This window comes from Natrix helvetica (genome assembly GCF_964273705.1).
Source record: "Natrix helvetica genome assembly, chromosome: 6".
Lineage (NCBI taxonomy): Eukaryota > Metazoa > Chordata > Lepidosauria > Squamata > Natricidae > Natrix > Natrix helvetica.
The window spans coordinates 39,487,372-39,511,918 of record NC_138553.1 but is presented as its reverse complement, the minus strand read 5'-3'; the positions used below and the strand labels follow the sequence as shown (position 1 = coordinate 39,511,918).

The window sequence follows — 24,547 nt, the reverse complement described above, 5'->3', positions numbered from 1 at the left end:
TCTCTTTTCATCTTTAAATCTTCAGTGAAATTATCAATCAGCTGTAGATCATCTGTATCCAGTCCTATTTGGAACAAAATTTTCAGATAAAATTAACTTCGGGCGGATCTGAGAGGTAAAAGTTGAGAAATAGACTTTACCAAAGAAAATATAAAAAATCCTCAATATTTGGCTCTCTTAGATTGATAGGAGATGTCAACATCATATAAAAAATAACAGCTCAAACTTTTATCCCACTGTGCAAAGTAAGTGAAGGGTCACATAAAGTAGAGGTGGGAACTATCAACACGGATTAACCTGATGTAGATTATAGAACTAAAACTACTTGAATAAAAAGACATATAGCAACAGATCAGACACAGTACTAAGATTTAGCAAATTCTTTTCCACGTAATTTAATGGAAAATACTGTGTTCACAATGAAATACTACATCATATTTGTAATGTGTGCAATAAAACTAAGAAATTATTTATTTTCCATTAAATTTGTACGATGCTTATCTCACTATTCAAAGTGATTTTGGGTGACTTTATTATTATTAAATAATAGAATTATTCAGTCTGATTCCTAAATATTGGAAAATATTTTTAGATTGATCCAGGAATGATAGAATAACCAAGTAATTGTTTATCTCATTGCTAAATTGTTATTTTTTAAAAATAAGTACCAGCTTACCTAAAGTTGCAGCTTTTCTTCCTTTCTCCTGAGCTAATTTACGGATCTGTTGTTTCAGAGTAACTCTTTCTTCTTCTAATCTTTCAATCTGCATTGAATTTAAATGGCATTATTACTTTGTGCCTTAATTTTTGGAAAAAGTATTAAGTGAAAATTATTACTTGCCTCTTTCAGCAGGACTTGATTTTCAGCCTTGTATTGTTGTTGTTTTAATGCTTTGCTATTTTTCAGCTCAGTTAAATCAATCATTGTTTTTGGATCAAGCCCTAAAATGAAACAGATCATGCATGAGATATTATCTGTAGATTTGATTATGTAATTGCTGGACTGGATGATATGGAAAGGTGCATTGAGAGTATCTGTTCCCTCATAGCAACTTGTTGACACTTTTCCTATTTCTTAGTTAAGTATCTATACTGAGCATAAACCTCAGCCATTGTATTCATTTTCTCTGTCCTCCAATATTCATTTCTAAATTCAGTTATTTTAAAAATGCAGTTTCTTACTACACCTGGCAAAAACAGATGACATTTTTATAATAGTAGCAGCATTGGACTAATTTTTTTTAGACTTAACTACCGGGTTTCCCTGAAAATAAGACAGGGGCTTATTTTCTTTTGACCCCTGTAATAAGCGATTGGCCTTATTTTCAGGGAGGTCTTATCATTTTTGAGGTGCAGGAGGCGGCAAGTGTGGTCACCTCATGGCTGCTGCTGTGTTGCACTGCTGTGGCAGTGAGGCTCAAGGCACGTCGCTGGGCCTGCTGCTCTTTTTGCAGTGGCCATTAGCGTGACAGGGGTGCGGTGGCTAGGGTTACAGGAGCAGCCATTAGATAAGGGTGTGTGGGGTGCCTGGGGAATGTTCCTCCTCCTTCCCCCCACTCCGGTCTCACCTCCTTATCTCGTGTTGTTTGTACGGCAAGCAACCAGAGGAAATGGCGGGGACCAGCTGTGCAAGCGTTTAAATATTTTGGGGGAGGCTTTTTTTCAGGGAAGGGCTTATTTTAGCACATGCGCTCAAAAGCCTGACTGGGTGTATTGTCTAGGCAGGTCTTAATTTTCGGGAAAGCAGGGTATTTACTATTAGGTTCTTGGTTTTGTCGGAGCTTGGTAGTGCACTAATAATGTTACTTACTGTAGTTTGGTAACAAAACATCTGCAAGAAAATCACCAAACTCGGACAGCACCAAAGACCCTGCAGTTAAACCTTGAGCTATAAATATTCTCTCAGTATTTCTGTGTATTTGTTCTCTATGCCAAAAAGGAAAACTATTTTAATTCTTAATATGTATGTTTATATGAGTGTGCATAAATAAGTATGTGTATGGATACATGTATATTCTCTCACACACAAACATATACTGCAGTGGAATATAATCTGGATTCCCAAGACAGCAAGTGACAGCAAAATTTAGACAGTTTGGTTGAGAGAAAAAAGGTCGGGATAGCTCCTCCATAGAAGGAGGATTCTGAATATATCTTTAATGATGTAAGTAATTGTTTAGTTTGGCAAGATTTCTATCCATAGGTGAGGAACAATAAAGGAAATTGCTTAGAAGTAACTCCATACTCTTTTTCTTGGTTTTGAGGGCCACATATTCAGACACTCATAAACTAAAGCATCCATGACTGGTTGGGTATTTTTCAGAAATATTTCCTTACCCTAACAAAGAAACAGTGTGACCGTGGATGGCAAAAAATCAGTGGGAGAGAGTGAAGTAGATTTGGACAAATCCAACTGACCTAGTTAACACAGAGCTCCTTAATATTAACAACTTAATATGTAAATTTAATAAAATGAAAATAAAGTCCAAAATCTTTTTTTAAAAATCCCTCTATATGGTTAAAGAATTCCTCACTTTTCGTTCTACTCCCAATTCCTATTATGCTGCAATGTTTTATACAATAACACTGCCAATGTTAGTAAAAGTGTCATTCTGCTAAGCACCTTCTCAATGCCCTTAAAATCTAGACCAAATTTTAAAATTGCTTTAATCAGCCATTTTCTCTACATAAGACTTCTTTCTCAAATTTATATACAAAGAAATTATCACTTCTAATCCTCAAAACAACTAAAAAAATCCATGAAAAAACAAAGTAATGAAGACATGCTAAATATATTATTTAAATACATTATTTAATAAATCTGATATGGTCATACCTAGTTGTTCCCGAAGATCTTCATTTTCATCAAGAAGATCATTGATTTTAAATGCAAGTTTATTAACTTCTTTAATTAATGTTTCAATTTCACTATTTCTTATTTTGAGTTGCTTTTTTAAACCTTTTATTTCAGCAACAGCATCTTCCAGGCCATATATTCCCTTGGAAAAGAAAAGATTAGAAAATATTATCAATCTAATATCAATATATATATATATATATATATATATATATATATATATATATATATATATATATATATATATATATATATATATATATATATATATATATATATATAAAACATGTAATAAAATAACTGAGAAACTGGAATTATGACCTTAAATCTATTAATTATCTTTCAAACTCAGTTTTAGTATATTTTTTCAGCCAGCAAATAAAATATGGAAGGAGATATAAAGAGAAAACTTCCAGGACAAAGACTCTTCCTTTGCCTGCTTATTTGCACATTCATTAAATGCAAAAGTAACAAACTAAAAATAGATGAATGTAGATTATATATGTGCATGACTGTAAGAGAAGTGATGGTTTGCAAGTTACAACTGCATGAATAGTATAATGAAATTAGTGAATTAAATAGCATGTGCAAGAATAATAGATAAACAATGGGTACAGAAAACAAAGAGAGAGAGAATAGCATAAGAAAATTATGTTCCTAAAGTTTTGATTCTGGCCCAATACTTCCCCAGCTCCTGTCCCATCAGATGCTGGTATATATTTCCCCATACTGGTGAGGGAACCCCTCTCTCAGCTTTAAGAAAATTGACTGTTTCTGCCTGGAAGATGTTTTCTCCAATCAAAAGACATACAGTTTCATAATCTTTCACTCGCTTCAGAGTTTCAATAAGTTCTTTGTCCTTTTCTCTTGCATCTGCTTCTGCAAGTTCTGCTGTCCTTTCACTATCCTTGACTTTCTCTTCCAGCATCTGTAACTTTCCTTGCATTTCCCCAACACGATCCTGTTGACTAATCGATAGCCCGCCTGAAATAAAAATAAATGTTTAATTAGTTAATATTCCTATAGAAAGGAAAGGAAACATATATTCAATATGTGACATTAAAAGTAAAAATATAGAGAAAAATGAACAACCAGTAAATTCTTTTTTTTAAAAAAAGATCAGCTTCCCTTTCACTATAAAAATTTAATCCAAGGAAGTCAGGGACATCCAGGCTTACAAAGTAAATAAAGTAGCAACAACTCCTGAAAAACTTTGATAAATGGCCAGTAAAATATTTCAATGGAAAGTTGAAAATATCTTATTACTTATCGTGTTTCCCCAAAAATACAACCTGCCCTGAAACTAAGGCCTGGCCACATTTTTCTGGTAGGCAAAAATATAAGTCCTCCCCCGCAAATAATTTAATTTAATTTAATTTAATTTAATGCTTCTAGACCGCCCCCTCTCCCGAAAGGGACTCGGGGCGGTGTACAGTTCATACAAAATATATCAGATACAATAAAATTAAGTATGTACAATTGACAGTTGACATGGAGGAGGTAAGAATGACATTAAAAGAACTGTACAAAGCAGATTAAAATAAGTTCAAACCCCTAAAAACAAATACAGTGAATTAAAAAACCCCTAAAATAACCAGATATAGTGCGTTTGCCAGGAGGGACAGTTGAATTATGCCAGGCCTGCTAATCGGAACAGGTGGGTCTTCAGTTTTTGCCGGAAGGAGCGGAGGTCAGAAGTGGTTCTAATGTCGGGGGGGAGGTCATTCCAGAGGGTTGGGCCCATCACAGAGAAGGCCCTACTCCTCGGTGTCGCCCGCCGGCATTGTCCAGTGGATGGCACCAGGAGAAGTCCCTCCCTGTGTGAGCGTATTGGCCGCAGGGATGTATGTGGGAGGATGCGATCCCGCAAGTAACTAGGTCCCGTGCCATGGAGCGCTTTAAAGATGGTAATCAGCACCTTGAAACGCACCCGGAAAACCACAGGTAGCCAATGCAGCTCGCGCAGGAGAGGTGTTACGTGGGAGTACCTCGTACTCCCCATCACAGCCCGCGCGGCTGCATTCTGAACTAACTGCAGTCTCCGGGCGCGTCCCAAGGGCAGCCCCATGTAGAGAGCGTTGCAGTAATCCAGGCGGGACGTCACCAGCGCATGAGTGACCGTGCGTAGGGCATCCCGGTCCAGTAGGGGGCGCAATTGGCGCACCAGGCGAACCTGGTGGAACGCCCCCCTTGCCACGGCCGCCACATGGTCATCCATTGACAGCCGGGCATCAAGGAGGACGCCCAAATTGCGCGCCCGTTCCACAGGGGGCAACTGCTCGCCCCCTATGGCCAGCGATGGAATCAGCTGGCTGAATCGAGGTGCCGGTAGCCACAGCCACTCAGTCTTGGAGGGGTTGAGTTTAAGTCTGTTGTCCTCCATCCAGACCCCGACGGCCTCCAAACACCGGGACATTACTTCGACAGCCTCGTTGGGGTGGTTTGGAGTTGAAATATACAGCTGAGTATCATCAGCGTAGAGGTGATACTCAACCCCAAAACCACGGATGATCTCACCCAGCGGCTTTACATATGTGTTGAACAGGAGAGGCGAGAGGACCGACCCCTGTGGCACCCCACAAGTGAGTGGCCTCGGGGTCGACCTCTGTCCCCCTGTCAACACACATTGCCTCCGGTCGGAGAGGTAGGAGCCGAACCACCGCAAAACGGTACCTCCGACTCCCATCCCCTCCAACCGGCGCAATAGGATACCATGGTCGATGGTATCAAAAGCCGCCGAGAGATCTAATAGGACCAGGATAGAGGAGCAACCTCTATCTCTGGCCCTCCAGAGATCATCAACCAACGCGACCAAGGCTGTCTCTGTGCTGTGCCCAGGTCGGAAGCCGGACTGGCGTGAGTCTAGATACTCGGATTCGTCAAGGTGTCGTGGAAACTGCTGGGCCACCACATTCTCAACAACCTTCGCTAGAAACGGAAGGTTGGAGACTGGACGATAGTTAGCTAGCTCCATTGGGTCGAGTGAGGGCCTCTTAAGTAAGGGCCTCACCACCGCCTCTTTCAAGGCGGTTGGTAAGGATCCCTCACCCAATGAGGCATTCACCAGGCCCAGAAGCCAGCCTCGTGTCACCTCCCAAGATGCCAGTACCAACCAGGAGGGACACGGGTCCATTAAACATGTGGTGGGTCGCAGCCGTCCACGCAACCTATCTAAATCCTCGGAATCAAACTCCTCCCAGGATGGTCTCACAAGACTCGCTGTTGGCGGCTCGTCTGGTCCACTGAGTGGGGCCCATCCGCTCCGGATCTGAGCGACTTTGTCCTGCAGATATTCCCCAAATTCCTCTGCTCTGCCCTGTAAAGGTGCCCCCTGCGTCCCCTGTGACAAGAGGGAGCGGGTCACCCTAAACAGGGCAGCAGGGCGGTTATCCGCGGACGCAATAAGGGTGGCACAATATCTACGTTTGGCCGCCCTTAATGCCACCAGGTAGGTCCGCAAGTAGGCCCCCTGTTCAACCTCCCACCTCCAGCCAAGCAGAGCGCCCGCCGCTCACCAACCTAGCGGTATCCCGACAGTGCCAAGCCATGGGAATCAGGGGGGGCAAAGGTGTCACATTGCTTGGCCCCTTCGGGATACCCTAGGTTGGTGCGCGGCTCTGCCCAGCTGAAGAGGGGGCTTGCCGGGTGGCTGCTCTCTTCCAAGCAGGCTCCCAAAGAGCCGGGCACAGCCTCAGGGGCGAACAGCTGTGTTGCGCTGTCGCAGCAGCGCAGCGCAGCAGCCATGAAGCGACCACACTCACGAGCAGCCACCCAGCAAACCCTTTTTCCTGCCAGGCACAGCCCATTTACTGACCTAGGGGTATCACCAAGCCACGTGAGCACCTGTTCGCCGCCGCCCGGCTCTCCCGGCTTGGCGCCTTCAAAATGCCAGTGAATGACGCTCTGCATGGCTGCAGAGGGGTGTTGTGCAAGCAGCTGTTCTGCTCCCACACCTCCCAGCCTCACAATGCCCTGGCCCAGCTCTCCCTGCAGAGCCAGAGCACCTCCGCTGTTGCCGCCGCTGCCACCATCCCAGCATGGCTTTTTCGGCAGCTTCCAAACGGAGTCTTCCGGCAGTGGCCGCTCTGGGCGTACACTCTATGGTTGTGGGCCAACTGCCGGCAGAGCATACCCCCAGAGCGTACATCCATAGAGCATATGCCCAGAGCGGCCACTGCCAAAAGACTCAGTTTGGAAGCTGCTGAGAAAACCATGGTGGGATGGCGGTGGCGGCAGCAGCAGAGGTGCCCTGGCTCTGCAGGGAGAGCTGGGCCAGGGCATCATGAGGCTGGAAGGCGCATGCGCAGGAGCAGAACAGCCACTCATGCAACCCCCCTCTCCAGCTGTGTAGTGCATCATTCACTGGCATTTCGAAGGCGCCAAGCCGCAAGAGCCGGACGGCGGTGAACAGGCGCTCACGCGGCTTGGCGATACCCCTAGGTCAGTGAATGGCACTGTGCCTGGCTTGAAAGGGGATTTGCCGAGTGGTTGCTCGTGAGTGTGGTCCTTTCATGGCTGCTGTGACAGCGCAACACAGCTGTTCGCCCCTGAGGCTGTGCCCGGCTTTTTGGGAGCCCACTCGCAAGACAGCAGCCACCCGGCAATCCCAAAACAATAAGCCCTCCCCTGATAATAAGGCCCAAGCCATATTTTGTGGGTAAAAAGAAAATAAGACCCTGTCTTATTTTCGGGGAAACACGGTATATATATTTGCTTGTGAAACAAGAGAATGAGTAAATTATCTTGAAATACATCCTTAAATGCATTATTAGGGTATATACTCTGAAAGAAATCATCCTTTCTTCTGAACAAATAATTTCAAAACCCCACCTAATATTACTCATTGTTAAGTATCAGCATATGAACTGATTATCAATGTGCTGCTTTCCTTTTTAACTTACATTTATGGCTATAATCAAACATTGTAAATTCAAGCAATATTTTATTCTCTATTGTTTACCTATTGACATTTGTACAGAAACACTTTCAAATATTTACTTTTATCTTTCTGGAGTTCTCTTTTCATATCCTCAATGATCAATACATTTTTCTCCATCTCCTTTGTATATTGTTCAATCTGTTCAGTGAGCAATTTGATCTGACTGTCTCTTTCTTGCACACCCTAAAAAGAGTTTTTTTTTTTACTTAATAAATAATACATGGAACACGCTCTTAAAGTACACCAAAATGATCAACAGAAAGAAAAAAGTACTTACAACACAGAGTTCAGATATTATCTAGAAGGATAAGCATAGGGAGCAAAAAAATAAAAATAAAGCAGAGAAATAAAAATAAAATGAACAGCTTACAAGTGTAAATTGTACAAGCTAAATTAATCACAGCTAAATGCTATCTCTCAAATGATTTCATTTTCTTCTAAATAGACATGAGGTACATATACCGATATTTCAGATTATCATAAATTCAGGATAAACTAATGCATTAATTATTTGTACATGATGTCTACCATGAGTTCTCCTGTAGGCAAGAAGTAAGACTGCTACAGTAAGAAGACCTGGCATGAGCTTGAAGGGGAGAGGGCAAGAATTAGGAACATACCATTAGAAGAATCAAAGAGGAACAACCAAATAATCTTTGTTGAGGCCATGCAATTAAGCTGCTCCTCCTTACTCAAAAAGGAAATATGCAATTCTCCATTCTCCCACCCCACTCCATCTCAAAATTTTAAAACATACTGCATTAAGGAAGCAATTAACTTCCCAAACATATAATAACCTCCTCATCAAACATTTCTGTTCCTTCAGCTTCACCTTCAAATAAACTATGTTAACAGATTTTAAAATTCATATATTACATTTTACGGGGAAAATGATTAAAAATAATGAATTTAGTGGTAAAATATTCAAAATGCTGCATAGATAAATACAGCTCTCTAAAATAGGTTTCTAGATATGGCCATACAAAAGTGGGTTGTGAAGATAATTACTGCATTATATTTTCCAGTAATGTGCATATTTATTTCACAAATGTGTGGATACAAACGTGTGGATACCTGCTGGAGGGCAAGAACATTGCTCTTGTCAGCATCCAACTGGGCCATTTTCAGCTTCTCTTTCAGAGTCAACAACATTTCCTGATATTCAATTATTTCGTCATCTTTGGAAGCCAAAATTCTCTGTAAGATAAAAGGAGACAAAAAGAATCTTAATTATGACAAAACAGAAAACAAATCGCTAAAACGCCATTAATGTTTGTTGTGAAATACCTTCCACTCCTCCACTTTTTCATTTACAGCTGCCATAAGTGGGTCATCCTCTTCATTCTTTGCTTTAAGTTGGTCTGTCAGCTCATGCACCTGCATAATATAATTCATAATATAAGCTATTGACAGACTAATTACCAATGGGAATTTTGCAGTATACATAATTGAAAACTGGTTGCTTTCTTAAGATTTACATGTAAAAGATACGGATATCAATGGATAAGGCCATAGCAAGTGTATTGCAAATGAGCTTCAAATTTGGTACTATTTAGCACTCCTAAAATCAACTTTGTGTTTCTGCTTCCTCGTATGCAAGGTGCCTCATACCTGTAGTCTATATTGCTCCTTTTCCTTTCTTAGCTGGTCCATGGCAATATCAGACTCTTGCACCATAAATTTCATTTTATTGTATTCATCGGTCATATTCTCCATTTCTTGCACAGATTCTTCTAAATTCTTCCTCATTTCCTTGTTTTGCCCTTCTAACTTTTCATTAGCTTCTGTCAAATTCTACAAATGTAAAACAGACATATTTCCATGAAATGTATGTTTTGATATAAAAAGCAATTCTTAAATTGATCAAGCTATATTGAATTGTCCCCTAAGAAAGTCTAGAAGATAACAATACAATAATAAGTTTGATCATCAGCAAAGTTCTTAAATGCAGGGACATCTAACCATAAAACAAATTATTACAATTAGTTCATGAAACAACATATGGGTTGTGGCATGTTTTAGGGTACCTGAAAACATATATTCTCATTAGCATGATGGACTGACATGCTACGCTCTAACAACCAAGCCTTTTATTTTATATTGATTGTACTAAATTGGCAGGACTGATTTTGATTGTACTAAATTGGCAGGACTTTTCTTACTAGATTTGGTCATGATTTATGCTACTGACTTCCCTGAAGATATTTACACCCCTTTATTCCCCTTACAGATATTTCACTACTCTTTATTTAAAATATATATTAATAATTCATATATGCTGTATTGTTCACACTATAAGATGCACTCCCCCCCCCCAAAAAAAAGTAGGTGGAATTGTCTGTGTGTCTTATAGAAAGAATACTGCAGCGGGGGAAGGGGGGTTGATGCGACAGCAGCGTTCATCACCATCACTTGTCACCTCTGTCACTGTTCGCCACCACTGGAGAACACTGGGGCCTTCGCTGCCAAGCAGCTGATTGGCGACTGGATCAGCCTCCCGGAATATCACCAAGCAGCTGTCTAGGCAGCAAGGATCGGCAGCAGTGGGTGATAGGTGGCAGTGGAGATCCCCGCTGGCTGGAAATGCTGATTGGCGGTATTCCAGGAGGCCGATCCCACTGCCCAGTAGCTGTTTGGCAGTGAAGGCTCCAGTGTTCCCCGGCGGTGGCAACAGCTCAGCTCAGTTGACTAGTGGTGGATACAATGGAGCAGAGCCCTGATGAGCCACATGTTGGGGAGGTTTACTACAAGGACAACAGCAAGATAAATACTGGATAGATGCTGGGAGGCCGAGACAGATTTTTTTTCTTGTTTTCCTCCTCTAAAGCTAACGGGCGTTTTATGGTCCAGTGCGTTTTATAGGGTGAAACATTCAGTATGTATACAAACACACACACACACACACACACACACACACACACACAATCTAAATCTCTATCTCACCAATTTGAACTACAAAATATCTTTTTTAAAATTAAGTTCTGCATGAAATACAATTTTATATATTTAAATGAATAATGGATTAGTTACCAGTCATTAGCTTAGTATTCCAAACAGCAGGAAAAACATGACAAATCTTTTGGTCTTATATAAAATTACCTTCCTCTTATTCTTGGACAAAAACAAAAACCAAGAACCCAAAATAAACCAGTAAGGTCTGCACTTCTTTAAATTAGAGTCAGGTCTGACCATTTTGTTTTACTGAGTAACTCTTTGAAATTTACCTGAATTTCATCTAGGTATTGAACAAGCTCAAAATTCTTTTTTGATAACTGTGATCTGTAATCTGAGTCTTCTCTTCTTGATAGAAGTGTTTCCTTTTGTGCTTCTAATTGTCTCTGATAGTCAATAACATCCTGACGAAGCTGCTCATTCTACAGAAAAAGATAATTAAAATATGAAACTGCTGAAGAAAAGATATTAACACTTTTTGAAACTGAGAAATATGCTAGTAGATCTAAGAAATTAGAAGAAATAAACCAGAGAGACTTCATTTCATTGTATATATTCAAGTGGAGGCTTTATTCATGCACCAAGTATGGCCAGGGACTTGATCTCATAATTGGCCCATTCACCTTTAAAGAATCTAATTTTAAATAAGTTATTACACTAATACACTGAACACAGAAACTAACACTAATCCTCACCTTTTTCTTCATTCTTGTTTTCTTAAAAAAAATAAGAGCAGAACAAAAAAAGAGAGGAAAATTTAAGAGACCAAACTTAGCAAGCAAAACAGAAAAGAGAAAAACATAAAGGAAGAATACAACAAGCACATTAAGAACTTAACATTATATATCTTTATGATGAAGAAAATAGATAAACTAAAGCAGAAATTACTTAGATTGAAAGAATAATCCTGTCATCGCAGAAGATTTTAAACATTTGTTATGACTGAATTAAACTAAATTAAATGGCCTTTCTTCTAAGAAATTGGAAATCCTTAGTTCTAGCGTACATGGTACAGATGAGGAAAGATGGAAATAAGGAAGCACAATAACAATAGTAAATCCAAAGTACACAAGGTGTAACAAATAAGAAGGCACCAGGTGCAAACAATTATTGTGTGTCAAATTGTTATATTGGCATACCAACCTCTCTTCTTAATTTGCTGTTTTCATTTTCTGTTTCTTCATTTCGAAGAGTAAGCTAGAATGACAAATTGGTCAGCTGAAACTATATAGTATGATCCTAATATAAGACATAAGTCTCTTTCTAGGAATATCATCATTATTCGTGTTTGCAAAACCTATATATATAAATCATTAACTGAAAATAAAATAAAAAAACACCTCTATTCAATCCAAAAGTTTGTTTAACCAGTTTTCTGGTTAAAGGTATGCTACATTTTCTCAGAAGTACGCAGTAGCAGAAGGGATTATGTCTTCATAATTTACCAATTCCAAAATTTAGTTCAGTCAATCTGCAATGTAGGGAATAAACTCTATTTTAGTTCCATATATACATATACATATAGATATAGATATAGATATAGATATAGATATAGATATAGATATAGATATAGATATAGATATAGATATATATACATACATACACATACACATACACATACACATATATATGTATGCATGCATACATACATACATACATACATACAAATTACTGCTTCTTATATATACATAATGCACTAAAAACAAGATTAATTTATTAAACTAGACATAGGAACTATTGAAACTAGTAAATCTGAGACCATCTCTTTCAGTTTACTATACATATTAGATTGTTCCTTATAATTTTACAATTTTGAAACAGTTCTAGTGCTTCATTTAAACACACACACATTATTTATGATCAGATATATTTTTCAAATCAAATTTATAGATAATATTCAATATTACCAATAACACTAAGAATTTCAGATAATTACATTCATTTATCTCTGAGTAAATCTCTTTCATTCAATTGGCTCTTCTTCTGTATAGATATGTTTACAATTTCATTACACAATTTTAGTTTTCCTAAGTTTATAGTATCTATCACTACTATTATGTTGATATAAATTATTTTCTTTTTAAAAGTCTTGCATAGTTAGGTCTTCTTTTTCAATTTGTATTATTATTCTAACATTAATTTGTTCAGAAAAAGCTTTTACTCTTTATAGAGATTAATGTAATTTACCTGTTCATTAACTTTCTTCTCTTTGTCTAGGTCCTTTTCCATGTCCGCTAATTCTCTGTCTTTTTGTGACAACTGTTTTTCCAATTGGCGAATTTCATCACGCAGAAATCGAGTATCACGGCTTCCAGTGGATCGCTGTGCTATCTTAGCAAATATTAAAATAAAACTAGTTATATATATATTTCATTATATTAGGGTAAATTAAAAGTGCATATTCTAAACAATATAAAACTCATGGAAAGGTTTTGAAATATAGTAAATATGCAACTAAACAATGTAAAATCAGATTTAGCTAGTTACTCTAGGGGACCATCTGTCTGGGAATCTAAATTAAATTTAGACTGTCTACAATGAAAAATAACTACTAAATTAACAAATATTGAATTAATTCATTATTTCCACCAGTATAGCAGCACAAATCAAATTCCCAACTATTAAAATAGGGTTATACTTTATGAGTCAACATATTATCTGCAATTATTTATTGCCACAAAGAAGAGGGAGTCAAACTATTCTCCAAGGCACCTGAGGGTAGAACAAGAAGCAATGGGTGGAAACTAATCAAGGAGAGAAGCAACTTAGAACTGAGGAGAAATTTCCTGACAGAACAATTAATCAATGGAACAGCTTGCCTCCAGAAGTTGTGAATGCGGCAACACTGGAAGTCTTTAAGAAGATGTTGGATAGCTATTTGTCTGAAACGGTATAGGGTTTCCTGCCTAGGCAGGGGGTTGGACTAGAAGACCTCCAAGGTCCCTTCCAACTCTACCATTGTATTGATCTAGACTTTTTATTATATTTAAAAAATGCTCCAAAATCTGATTTCTCAATTAATAATTAATGCAAGGAAGTTTTTCTAAAACATATAGTAGGATCCTACTTTTTTATATTGTCCATATTTAAAATATTAGGCAAATTGAACAATTGCAGGATTTAAAATTACCAATCGTAAAATGAAAAAACCAAGCCTCACAACATGCTGAAGCTTAGAAGATTCAGTGCCATACAAATTAGATAGATTAGTAAGATTCATAAAGCTATTTAAATATTTTATCTCAAAAATAATAATATTCAATATTTAGTTTAGGTGAAATTTAAACATACCTCTAATTCTTTTTCTAGCTTCATCACCTTAGTTTTTAATTGATTTTCTGTTTTCATAAAAAAAAGGACAGTTATTAAAATATAATGACCAAAACACTGAAATAAGATCTAGAATAAAACTGATCACATTCTTTACTAGTATTGAAAACAGCTCCTTCTTTGAAAAAAAATAATTGTAAATTATATCTGTGTATAGTATAAATTATATTATATATAGGAATACCATATTTCATAATTGAACCTTGCATTTCCAATTTTTAATACTTACACATTCTTTCAGAGAATTAAAAATGAGTGAACTCAATTCATCATTAACATTTTTCAATTTATTTTAAAGAAACTTTTTTCTTCATTTTAAGTTGAAATTGTGTGATGCTTTGGGCCCAGTTTTAAAGTTGGACCTCATTAGTCATCATCATATGTATGTTTTCAATGTTTCCGTATTTAACTCAGAATAACAGAATAAATGAAACATATTTCTACTAAAACTAACTATAATGAAGAATCTCACTATTCTAACTGAGTAAAAGGCAACAATTCAAAACCAGCAGCAAAGTAAAAGCAAAACAATGAAGCCTATAATATTAAATTCTGAACTCTAAATAGGGTTTTTTCGCTATGGAACTGAAAATTCCATTTTACTGATACTTCTGTATTTTCCCCCAAAAGTGTCCAGATGTTTACAAGTTATGCATCTATAGAAATGTTACCAAATTTAGCTTGCTCTTCTCCAGCTTTCTCAACTTCTTCCAGAGCCAGTTCTACTTCTTGGTTTTTCATCTATTAGAAAAAAATGCAAATTTTGTAACTGCCTCAAACAAAATAAAATCATATGGATTAAAACAATGTTTAAAATAAGATACAGTTTATTACAGATAAACCCCTAATATTAAGTTATATACGGTATAAGTTATAAACATACCAAAAATCCAAGAATAAGCTTTATGTAATTATACTCTTCCTTCTATAACAAGGGTATACAAGTTAAAAAAAAAACCTTCAGAGCTGTTTTTATTAATCCAAAACAACTACAACTCTGTGTTTATTATGGAAAAGTGCTTATGTCCCATTTTCATCCAAGTACTACATTTATCATTCAAAATGACTGTACATGAATGGGCAAAAAGCAAAAAATAAAATAAAATAAATGCTCATCTCCTCCCTTCTCAGGAACTCTCAGGTCACTTATCTTCTTCACTACTTCTAACCTCATAAATGTTTTTATATTAGAGTATTTAAATATTTAACAAACCATGCTCATTTTTTAAATATCTGTGGATTAACTTTTTAAAGTGCTGCAAGACTATTGATATACATCTGTAAATATTTTAGAGGTTCCAGGTATATTCTAAACACAAACATAACGTGTTCCAATCTTTCTTATGGGGTTACAATGCAAGGAAAGAAGAGCCTATTCAACTCGCCTGTCTAGGCAACTGATGGATTCCTTAAACTTTCAGAGGGAACCATGAGTTATTCCCAAAGTTCTGGTACATAGTCCAACTGAGCCCTTAGTCACAGCTTGGAATGAATGTGTGATGAAGGACTCAGACTGTATCATGCCAATGTGGACTATGGATTCCACAATCTCCACACCCCAATTTATAGAGAAGCTCTAACAGCCCATCAGTGGCTTTGTTCCAGATAACCAGTATTTTCAGGGTTAATAAGAGTATGGAGTGTCCCTGAATGGCCACTGAGAGGGCTATTCAAAGAAAGAACGTTGGTCTTACCTGAACGTGTCTTTTCATTGTGGTAGGGGGAGTGGTCACCTGTGGGTATTCTCTTAGCCTGATTGGTCCAAAAGACTGAGAGCAAACGCTTAAATACTCCTGGCTTTCCTTTCCTTCCCAGTTCCTCGAAGGCGAATAGTCGAACTGAAACAATAAACATAAACAACACAACCTCCCTCCCCGGAGGGACCCCGGGCTCCCCTTGGCCCTAACCTCAAACAGGGCGGGTCGTGACCACTCCCCCTACCACAATGAAAAGACACGTTCAGGTAAGACCAACATTCTTTTTCCATTGTGGGAGGGGGAGTGGTCACCTGTGGGACATACCAAAGCCCAGTCCCAAGGGAGGGATACTTAACCAACAACTATGGCCCAAGGGGAGTGTCTGCTACCACCCTCTGTAACACTCTTCTCCCAAAGGCAGCATCCGCCGAAGCGAACAAATCCAGACGATAATGTCTGATAAACGGTGTCGGGGACGCCCAAGTGGCGGCCCAGCAAATGTCCTCAAGGGGGGCCCTAGTGGCCCACGCCGCCGTAGTCGCGGCACTTCTAGTGGAGTGGGCCGTTATCCCCGAGGGAACGGGACGCCCTGCTGCCGCATAAGCCTCTTGGATGGCCTGACGCAGCCAACGGCCAATAGTGGCAGAAGACACCCTAGCGCCCAAGGTCCTGGGTTGAAAGGACACAAATAAGGCCTCCGACCTGCGGAACTCAGCCGTCCGCCGGAGGTAAATGCGCAAGGCTCGACGAACATCAAGACGATGCCAGAGCCGTTCCCTATCCGAAGACGGACCCGGGCAAAAGTCCGGCAGAACAATCTCCTGGGCCCTGTGAAACGGAGTGTTAACCTTCGGAAGAAAGGTGGGGTCAAGCCGAAGCACCACCCTATCCGAATGAAAATGACAGAGGTCATCTTTGGATGATAAAGCGCCCAACTCCGAGATACGCCGGGCGGACGTAATCGCCACAAGGAAAACTACCTTAAGGGACAAGAACCTGAGATGAACCGACCTAAGCGGCTCGAACGGGGCCCCCGTTAAGGCTTTGAGGACCAGGGGCAGGTCCCACGTGGGGAACCTGTGGATAGGGGGAGGCCGGAGATTAGCCGCCCCCTTGAGAAACCTCTTGATTAGGGGAAGATGAGCTAGCGAGAAGGAACCCACTCCCCCCAGAACTGACGATAGAGCAGCCACTTGGCGCCGCAAGGTGTTGTGAGACAGACCGCTCTCTAAGCCCTTCTGCAAGAAATCTAAAACATTAGGAATGGTGGCTCTAGTCGGGGAGACCTGATTGTGGGAGCACCACCTCACGAACGCATCCCAAGTTGAGTTGTAGATACGATTTGTGGACGGGCGTCTGGAAGCCTCAATGGTGTGAATGACCCCTGAGGACAGCTGAGCCGCCCTCAGCAATCCCCGTTCAACAACCATGCAGTTAGATGAAGCCACTGGGGCTCCGGATGGATCAGGACCCCCTGGCGCAAGATCACCTCCTCTCGTGGAATCCTCCATGGAGGAGCCACCGACAGCTAGGTGAGATCCGCAAACCAAGGTCGCCTGGGCCAAAAGGGGGCCACCACTATGACCAGAGCTTTCTCCGCCACCACCTTCCTGATAACCCCCGGGATGAGCGGAATAGGGGGAAAGGCGTACAGGAGACCCGCCGGCCACCTGCTCCTGAGAGCGTCCGTCCCCTCCGCCCCCCGGGACTGAAAGCGAGTGAAGAACCGGGACAGATGTGCGTTCGTCGGAGACGCGAAAAGATCCACCAGGGGCGCGCCAAACCGCTGGCAAATCCACCGGAACAGGTCCGGATGGATCTGCCACTCGCCATTGTCCAGAGTGGCTCGACTCAGCCAATCCGCCTGATGGTTCGAGAGGCCGGAGATGTGTTCCGAGACCAAGGACAAGAGATGCCTCTCTCCCCAGGCGCCCAGCCTCAGAGCCTCCAGCCAGAGTGCTCGAGACCGCGTCCCCCCCTGACGATTGATGTGGGCCTTGGTGGCCACATTGTCCGTCAGAAGGAGCACGTGCTGGCCCTCCACCGAGGACCGGAAGTGTTGGAGGGCGAGCCTGGCCGCCTTCAGTTCTAACCAATTTATATTGTGTCGGAGGTCTGTCTGGGTCCACCTGCCCTGAGCCAGGCGGGAACCCACCAGAGTTCCCCACCCAAACAAGCTCGCGTCCGTGGTGACTGTCACCCTGTCCGGTTCCCAGAAGGAACAGCCCAACTGGATGGCCGGTGACGTCCACCACCGAAGGGAAGCGCGCCCCCCCGCCGGGAGACGAAGGGTGCGAAGTGAGTTGCTCATCCGGTCCCTCTGGAACGGAATGAGCTCCCACTGCAGAGGACGGAGGTGGAGCCTGGCCCACGGAACTATCCCAATGCACGACACCATCTTGCCCAGCAACTGTGATAACGTGAGGACAGAAATGGACTGACTTACGCGGATCTTTCCCGCCAGCTGGCGCAACCCGTCCTGACGGTCCTGAGACAGACGCACCACCCCCTCTTCCGAGTCTATCACCGTCCCCAGATGAAGGATGCGAGTGGAGGGAGACAGATGGCTCTTGGGGAAGTTCACCGAGAACCCCAGGGACTGAAGAGTCCGGATGGTGAGCCGGAGGTCTGAAATCGCCCGCAGAAGGGACCCCGCCTGGACCAAGACATCGTCCAGGTAACATTGTAATCTCACTGGGACAGCCCGAAGGTGCGCTGCCATTGCCGCCAGCACCTTCGTAAAGGTGCGGGGGGCCGAGGCCAGGCCAAACGGAAGAGCCCTGTACTGATAATGTTGGTTCCCGTGTGAGAACCGTAAGAACCTGCGGTGAGACGGGAAGATTGGGATGTGAAGATAGGCCTCTGTGAGGTCTACCGAAGCCAGGAAGTCCCCTTTCCTGATGCCCTGAAGAATAGACTTGAGTGATGACATTTTGAAACGTCTGTACACTAGGAAACGGTTCAGACGTTTGAGGTCCAGAATTGCTCGCCAACCCCCCGAACTCTTCGGAACCACGAACAGGTTGGAGTAGTGGCCCAGCCCCCTCTCCAAACGGGGACTAACTCCACCGCCTGAATGTCCAGGAGATGTTTGATTGCCTGCTCCATCAGGCGGCGGCGCTCCAGGCTCCGAGACAGAGGGAACGCCCTGAATGAGTTCGGGGGTGTGGAAAGAAATTCTAACCTGAGTCCTTGGCGAACTGTGGACCTCACCCATGCATCTGACGTGATGTCGTCCCAACGATCCGCGTAGAGGGACAGGCGGCCGCCAATGGGACGACTCGGGTTCGAGTCACTTCCCCCTACGGTACGGGCGACCGCCACCCCCCGAAAGGGCCGCCGGGACTGATGCTGGAACCTATTCCTGTCCTGATAGGGCTGTCGCGGAAACTGTCTATCCGACCTGAAAGAAGAAAAGCGTTGTTGGTGATCAAACTCAGATGCTCTATAAGACTGCCTGCGGTAAGGATGAGACCTATTCTCTGACTTTTTGGTAGAAGATGGGAGGACCTTTTTCTTCTCCTTATTTTCGACAAGAATCGGGTCGAGAGCCTCCCCAAAGAGGGAGGGACCCTTGAACGGGGCGGCCGCCAGATCCCATTTAGCCTTATTATCTATCTGCCAATTACGCAGCCACAAGAGACGGCGAGAGGTCACCGAAGTGGCCAGGGCGCTGGACGCGAACTTCACCGCGTCCAACGTCGCGTCAGCGGAAATTTCGGCAGCCGCAACGATCTTGAACAGATCTTGGTGCAACCGTTCGTCCTGGATCGGGATGCAATCCTGGAGCTGGTGTAGCCACATGACCGTAGCCCTGTTGAAGTAAGACGCAGCAGCTGCCGCCTTAATGGCCCACGCTGTGGCGTTAAAGTTTTTCTGCAATGTAAGTTCCGCCCGTTTGTCCTCGGGCTTCAACTTATCCGCCGCGTCCCCAGACTGGGGAAGAAGACACTAGGGCGGCCACCGGGGCGTCAATGGAAGGAAGCTGAATGGCCTTCGTAAAGGTCTGCTCCACATTGTAGAAGCGACGGTCATTGCTCCCGGGGTTAGGGAAATTGGAAGGGCGAGACCACTGATTGGTCAGAACCTCCATGAACAAAGGGGGAGCCGGAATCTCAGCCTTGTTAGTGGCCGTGTTTGAAAACATGGCCATATCCGGGTCCCTTGGAGGAGGAACCGTGGGGTCACCTGTGCCCACCTTGGTGGTCTTCCTAGCCTTGCTTAGAAGGATCTTGAACATGGCCGGGTGAAAAAGACCTTTGGGCGGAGGACTCTCGGGCCTAGCAGTCTCCTCATCCTCAGAGAACCCCATACCATGGGGAGTCTCCTCTCCCAGGGCTGAGGCCTCGCTTACCATAGACGGAGACGATGCCCTGTACTGAGACCTAGCAGAGAAGGAGCCCCTGTCTCTCTGTGCAATGCCCCTAGTAATAGCAGTCGAAATAAGCCTTTTAATGTTCTCTGGGAGATGCTCCAAATCCTCCCCCCCTCCGTAAGAAGAGCTAGGTCCTTGGGGGGCCAACCTACGTGAGGAAACAGGTCCCCTGGAAGTTCCCTCCAAGGGATCCTCCTCCTTCCCCCTCGCCAACCTTGGTGAGATAGAGTGGGAAGGAGAGGGAGACCCCCTCTGCCTGGAATATCTGTGGGACCTGGGTGGAGACACAGAGGGAGATGAGGGGCTGAATCCTCTAGGAGAGGATTGGCACGATCTAGGCCTGATGGGCGAACGAGACCTGCTGGCTGAGGCCCGCCCCGTAGACCTGGCCTGCCTTTCGGCCCTGGCAAAGGTCTTTTCCAATGCCCTATGCCTCCTTGCCTCCTCCCTGGTGGAGGCCCTGGATGGTCTCTGGGCCATCCCTGGGGCACCCGAGGGATCCCCGGCCTCCTGCCTTTGCCCCCCTCCTGCCGGGCCCTCGGCCTGGCCCTGGGGAAGAATCGCGCCCTTTTCCATCGCCTTACTCACGTGTCCAGGAGACTAGAAATCGCGATCAGAAGGCCGCTGTAGGCCCTTTCGGAGCCTGGACCCTTGTTGCAGCAAGGCCTCTAACAGGCTGCCCGCCTGTGCCTAGGCCTCAGAGTTCCTCAAGGCCAATGGAAGCTGCGCGCACGTGGCGTGATTCAAAATGGCCGCCGGAACAAACGCGGCAAAGAAAACGGCCGAAAAACTCACTCTCAAGCCTCTGGCCTCCAGCTGCAACAAAACAGGCTCAGCGGCACCCAGGGGCCTCGCGGCAGGCCCGCACACACTCCCCCCACTCGCCTGCACACCACAGCAGTCAAAAAGCCTCCCCGAGCGAAAAACCGCTCGTTCCGGCAAGCAGCGGCTTCTCCAGCCGCTGCTGAGTCCACGTGGCGCCGAAAGCTCCGTTTTTAAAAAGAAAAGCCTCGGCGCGGCTGCAGCTGGCTAGAGCCGGCACCCCCGCAGCCCCGGGAGTCGGGCTAGGCTCCGCGCCCTCAGAAGGGAGGCAGGAGCCCCCAAGAGGTCCCCCCCCCCAACGTTTAGGGGCAGACGCTGTCCCTTTGGGCCACAGCTGCAAATTTAAAGTTGTTGGGAAACAATTTAAAATGCCCAATTAGCCAAAACAGACCAAATCAAAGTAAATATCCAATAATTTTCCTACCTATACCAGATTCTCAGTGATTGGACCAAAAAGACTGAGAGGAACTGGGAAGGAAAGGAAAGCCAGGAGTATTTAAGCATTTGCTCTCAGTCTTTTGGACCAATCAGGCTAAGAGAATACCCACAGGTGACCACTCCCCCTCCCACAATGGAAAATCTGTTGGATAAAGTTATTTGGATTTGTTCTAAGTTGGACTCCTGTTAGGCAGGTCCTGTGGAAGAAAGTGAGACACAATCTTGCTTCATTATGTGGGATGACTTTCAGGTCCTGAAGAAATGCACAAGGTCCTTGCAGTTGTAAGCTATGTGTCATGCTCCTCCTAGCTAGTTAAGGTTTTTGGGAGATAGTGTGTAGTTGGATATAAACAGAGGTTAACACCTGTTTATAAGAGGAGATGGAATTTGCCTGCCTTAAAGAAAGCAATAGGTTACCCATTTGTCAAAAAGCTATCCTTGGATCTGACAGGGTTGAACAAATTTCAGTCAGTCTCCAACTTTAAAGTTATTAGGCAAAGTTGTGGAAAGGCTAGGCACTCAGTTTCAAAGGACTCTTGAAGAAAAGCAGATCATCAGGACCCTTTTCAGTGTGGATATAGACAAGGTTATAAGATGCAGTGGTACATATAGTTCTGGACACTGAGGACTGTCTGTGTTAGATTACTGGGAAATGAGTTCATATTGACTGCCAGTCTCTTTCTAGGTGCAATTCAAAGTGCTAGTTATCACATTTAAAGCCATGAATGGCAGAGAGCCAAATTATGTATAGGACTACTTCTCCCTGTGGATATGTCCATACCACCAGATCAGATAAGGTGGGTGCATTCCATTCCTCTTTACTAAACAATATCATCTGGTGTGCCTTCTCTACAACAACCATCTATCTTATAGAACAGCCTTTCCCCTGAGGTCTGGAAGGCCCCTACCCTATTAACTTTCTGGAGGGCCATGAAGACCTAACTCTTCCCTCAAAAGCTGGATCAGGATAGGAGTTGAGCCCAGTATATGTGTACTTTAGTACAGGATTACTGTGATATCTTGGTGGCATGTGATGTATTTTGGGGGGAGGTTAGCATTTTTCCTCTATTCATAGTGGTTTGATGATTGCTATACACTTAGGACTATATTATATATAAATAATTAAAGTATAATAAATGTTTATAAAGATGCTTTTTACAAATCTTAACTATATATCAGTACTGACCTTCATTAGTGATTGAGAAATTTTAAAAAGTTGAATTAAATGTGCAGAAGTCTCATCTTTCAAAGCATTACCATCAACCTAAAATATATAAAATATAAATATTTGAAAAGTATGCATTAAAATACCTTTAATTACAGACATATTGAAAACATCATGCAAAATACCTTGGCCACAGTCTCAAGCAAACTATCTGCTAGTTCCTCCTGACGAGGCAAAGCATCAGGATCTACTCTCATAATTTTCTTCCACTCCAAAATAGGTGCCATTCTGAATATTCATTTACTTCTGAAAAAAAAGTAGTCCCATTGAAAAGGTTACATTTACCAGAAATACCACTGTGTTCCTCTTGAAATATTTAGTATAGCATTTGTAGTATTTTTATTTAGTAAGCTATTATATCTAAGAACAGTAGATGACTTACTTTCCCCATTAACAGAAATTATGTGAGGCAGGTTTAGACTGAGTAGTTATTGGTCCATAGGCATTCACTAAGCTTGTATTAATCAAGGGTGGAATAGAACCTCACCTCGCCCTTCCTAATCCAAACCCTTAACTACCAAACTGGCTCTCAAATGAAATGTTACTAGATACAAGGAGTCAAACAAATGTTTTAAGACTAAAAGCCATTTTTTTTTATTTATGCCCCCAAAACATTTCTCTTTATTTCCATGTAAGTTCCTCAATGTACTCACTTAGGAATTCCATAAGATGATATGGGAGCTACTGTAAAAATTAATAAGAAAACCTGTAAAACAGCTTTTACGTTTGAAAACAATCCAATTTCAGGTTTTGTATGCATACTACTCCTTGAATTTGATATTATGTTAAGGGGTTCCTTTACTATTTCCTTTTTTAATTCTGTTTTTAATGTTTATATTAATAAAATATTTCATTAACATAAGTTTGGAGCATATTGTAAATGAATGCAAGTGATAACTACAATGTCTGAAAAACCATTTCAGAACAATTATCCTTAATATTTTGGAATTCTCTTGTTAGGAAGGCCATAGATTCAAAAATTTCACTGCACAAATTGGTTTTATGTCTGTGCCTATGAAAATAGATAACTAGGCTTGCCAATCTTGTTTCTATGTAAACTAGTATTATTAAATTCAAATTGATTTCTAAGAAACTGTGCATAAAACTATAACTATATAATTATTTACATAGAGTTTTGTACACACTTAAACCTGTTAACCTCGCACAGTAAGGCTTTGAAGTTAGTGTCATTTCGGGACAAATATATGTTACGTAACATGTTAAATTTAAATATAAATCAATTTTTTAGTTCACATCTTAAGTGCTCTACTTTTTGGGGTATAGGCAACAACGCACTGGTCAACAAGCAATTATAACTGTCAGTACAGGAAACGTTCTATAGCTCTAAATCATCGAACTATAACTTCTGTTGGAATATTCCATTCAATTTCCTCCCTCCACTTTCTTCTGTTTTTATTTATTTTTTCTTCATATCGGTAAGCATTCCATAATTGAATGCATGTCTGAATAAATGAGTGAATCAGTGAATAGACTCCTCTTACTAAGCAGGTTTGATTTTCTACAAAGTTTTACAATGTGTGGAATCTGTTGATAGATTTCTCAAGCATATCAATGATAAAAATGGTATTTTATTTTGGTTTACTGTTTTTTCCCCCACCATGGCTAAAATTAACACACTAGTAGTGCTCTTTTTTGTTTCATTTAGCTCCAACTGGGTATCACAACACTTGGAAGAAAAACAGGTTTTAATGGTTTTTCAGAAGGTTAAGAGGATGGAAGTCTGCCAGATCTCAAGGGGAAGAGAGAGAGAGCAGGACCACTATGGAAAATGCACACCTCCTAGATCCCAGAAGTGATACGTCAGTATAAGCTCATTACCACCAGTATATATTGTGTCTTAACAGAAAACCACTATACAGTTAATTTCACATAGATTACATAAGGTGTAAGA

The 24,547-nt window shown here is 42.2% G+C and overlaps 1 protein-coding gene across 1 annotated transcript in view; it reads right to left on the bottom strand.

Moving 5' to 3' along the window:
* Nucleotides 1–24,547, bottom strand: part of CEP290 (centrosomal protein 290) — a 72,009-nt gene that overhangs the window by 44,425 nt on the left and 3,037 nt on the right. Inside the window, exons 2-17 of the mRNA XM_081958711.1 lie at nt 22,761–22,881; nt 22,597–22,674; nt 14,750–14,819; nt 14,040–14,086; nt 12,936–13,079; nt 11,892–11,945; nt 11,021–11,170; nt 9,408–9,590; nt 9,084–9,173; nt 8,871–8,993; nt 7,856–7,979; nt 3,669–3,841; nt 2,837–2,999; nt 842–942; nt 677–764; nt 3–64 (exon numbers count right to left, since the gene is read on the bottom strand). Coding sequence (XP_081814837.1) covers nt 3–64; nt 677–764; nt 842–942; nt 2,837–2,999; nt 3,669–3,841; nt 7,856–7,979; nt 8,871–8,993; nt 9,084–9,173; nt 9,408–9,590; nt 11,021–11,170; nt 11,892–11,945; nt 12,936–13,079; nt 14,040–14,086; nt 14,750–14,819; nt 22,597–22,674; nt 22,761–22,862 — 1,752 coding nt within the window. The 5' untranslated portion in view covers nt 22,863–22,881. The remainder of the gene's footprint in view (nt 1–2; nt 65–676; nt 765–841; nt 943–2,836; nt 3,000–3,668; nt 3,842–7,855; nt 7,980–8,870; nt 8,994–9,083; nt 9,174–9,407; nt 9,591–11,020; nt 11,171–11,891; nt 11,946–12,935; nt 13,080–14,039; nt 14,087–14,749; nt 14,820–22,596; nt 22,675–22,760; nt 22,882–24,547) is intronic.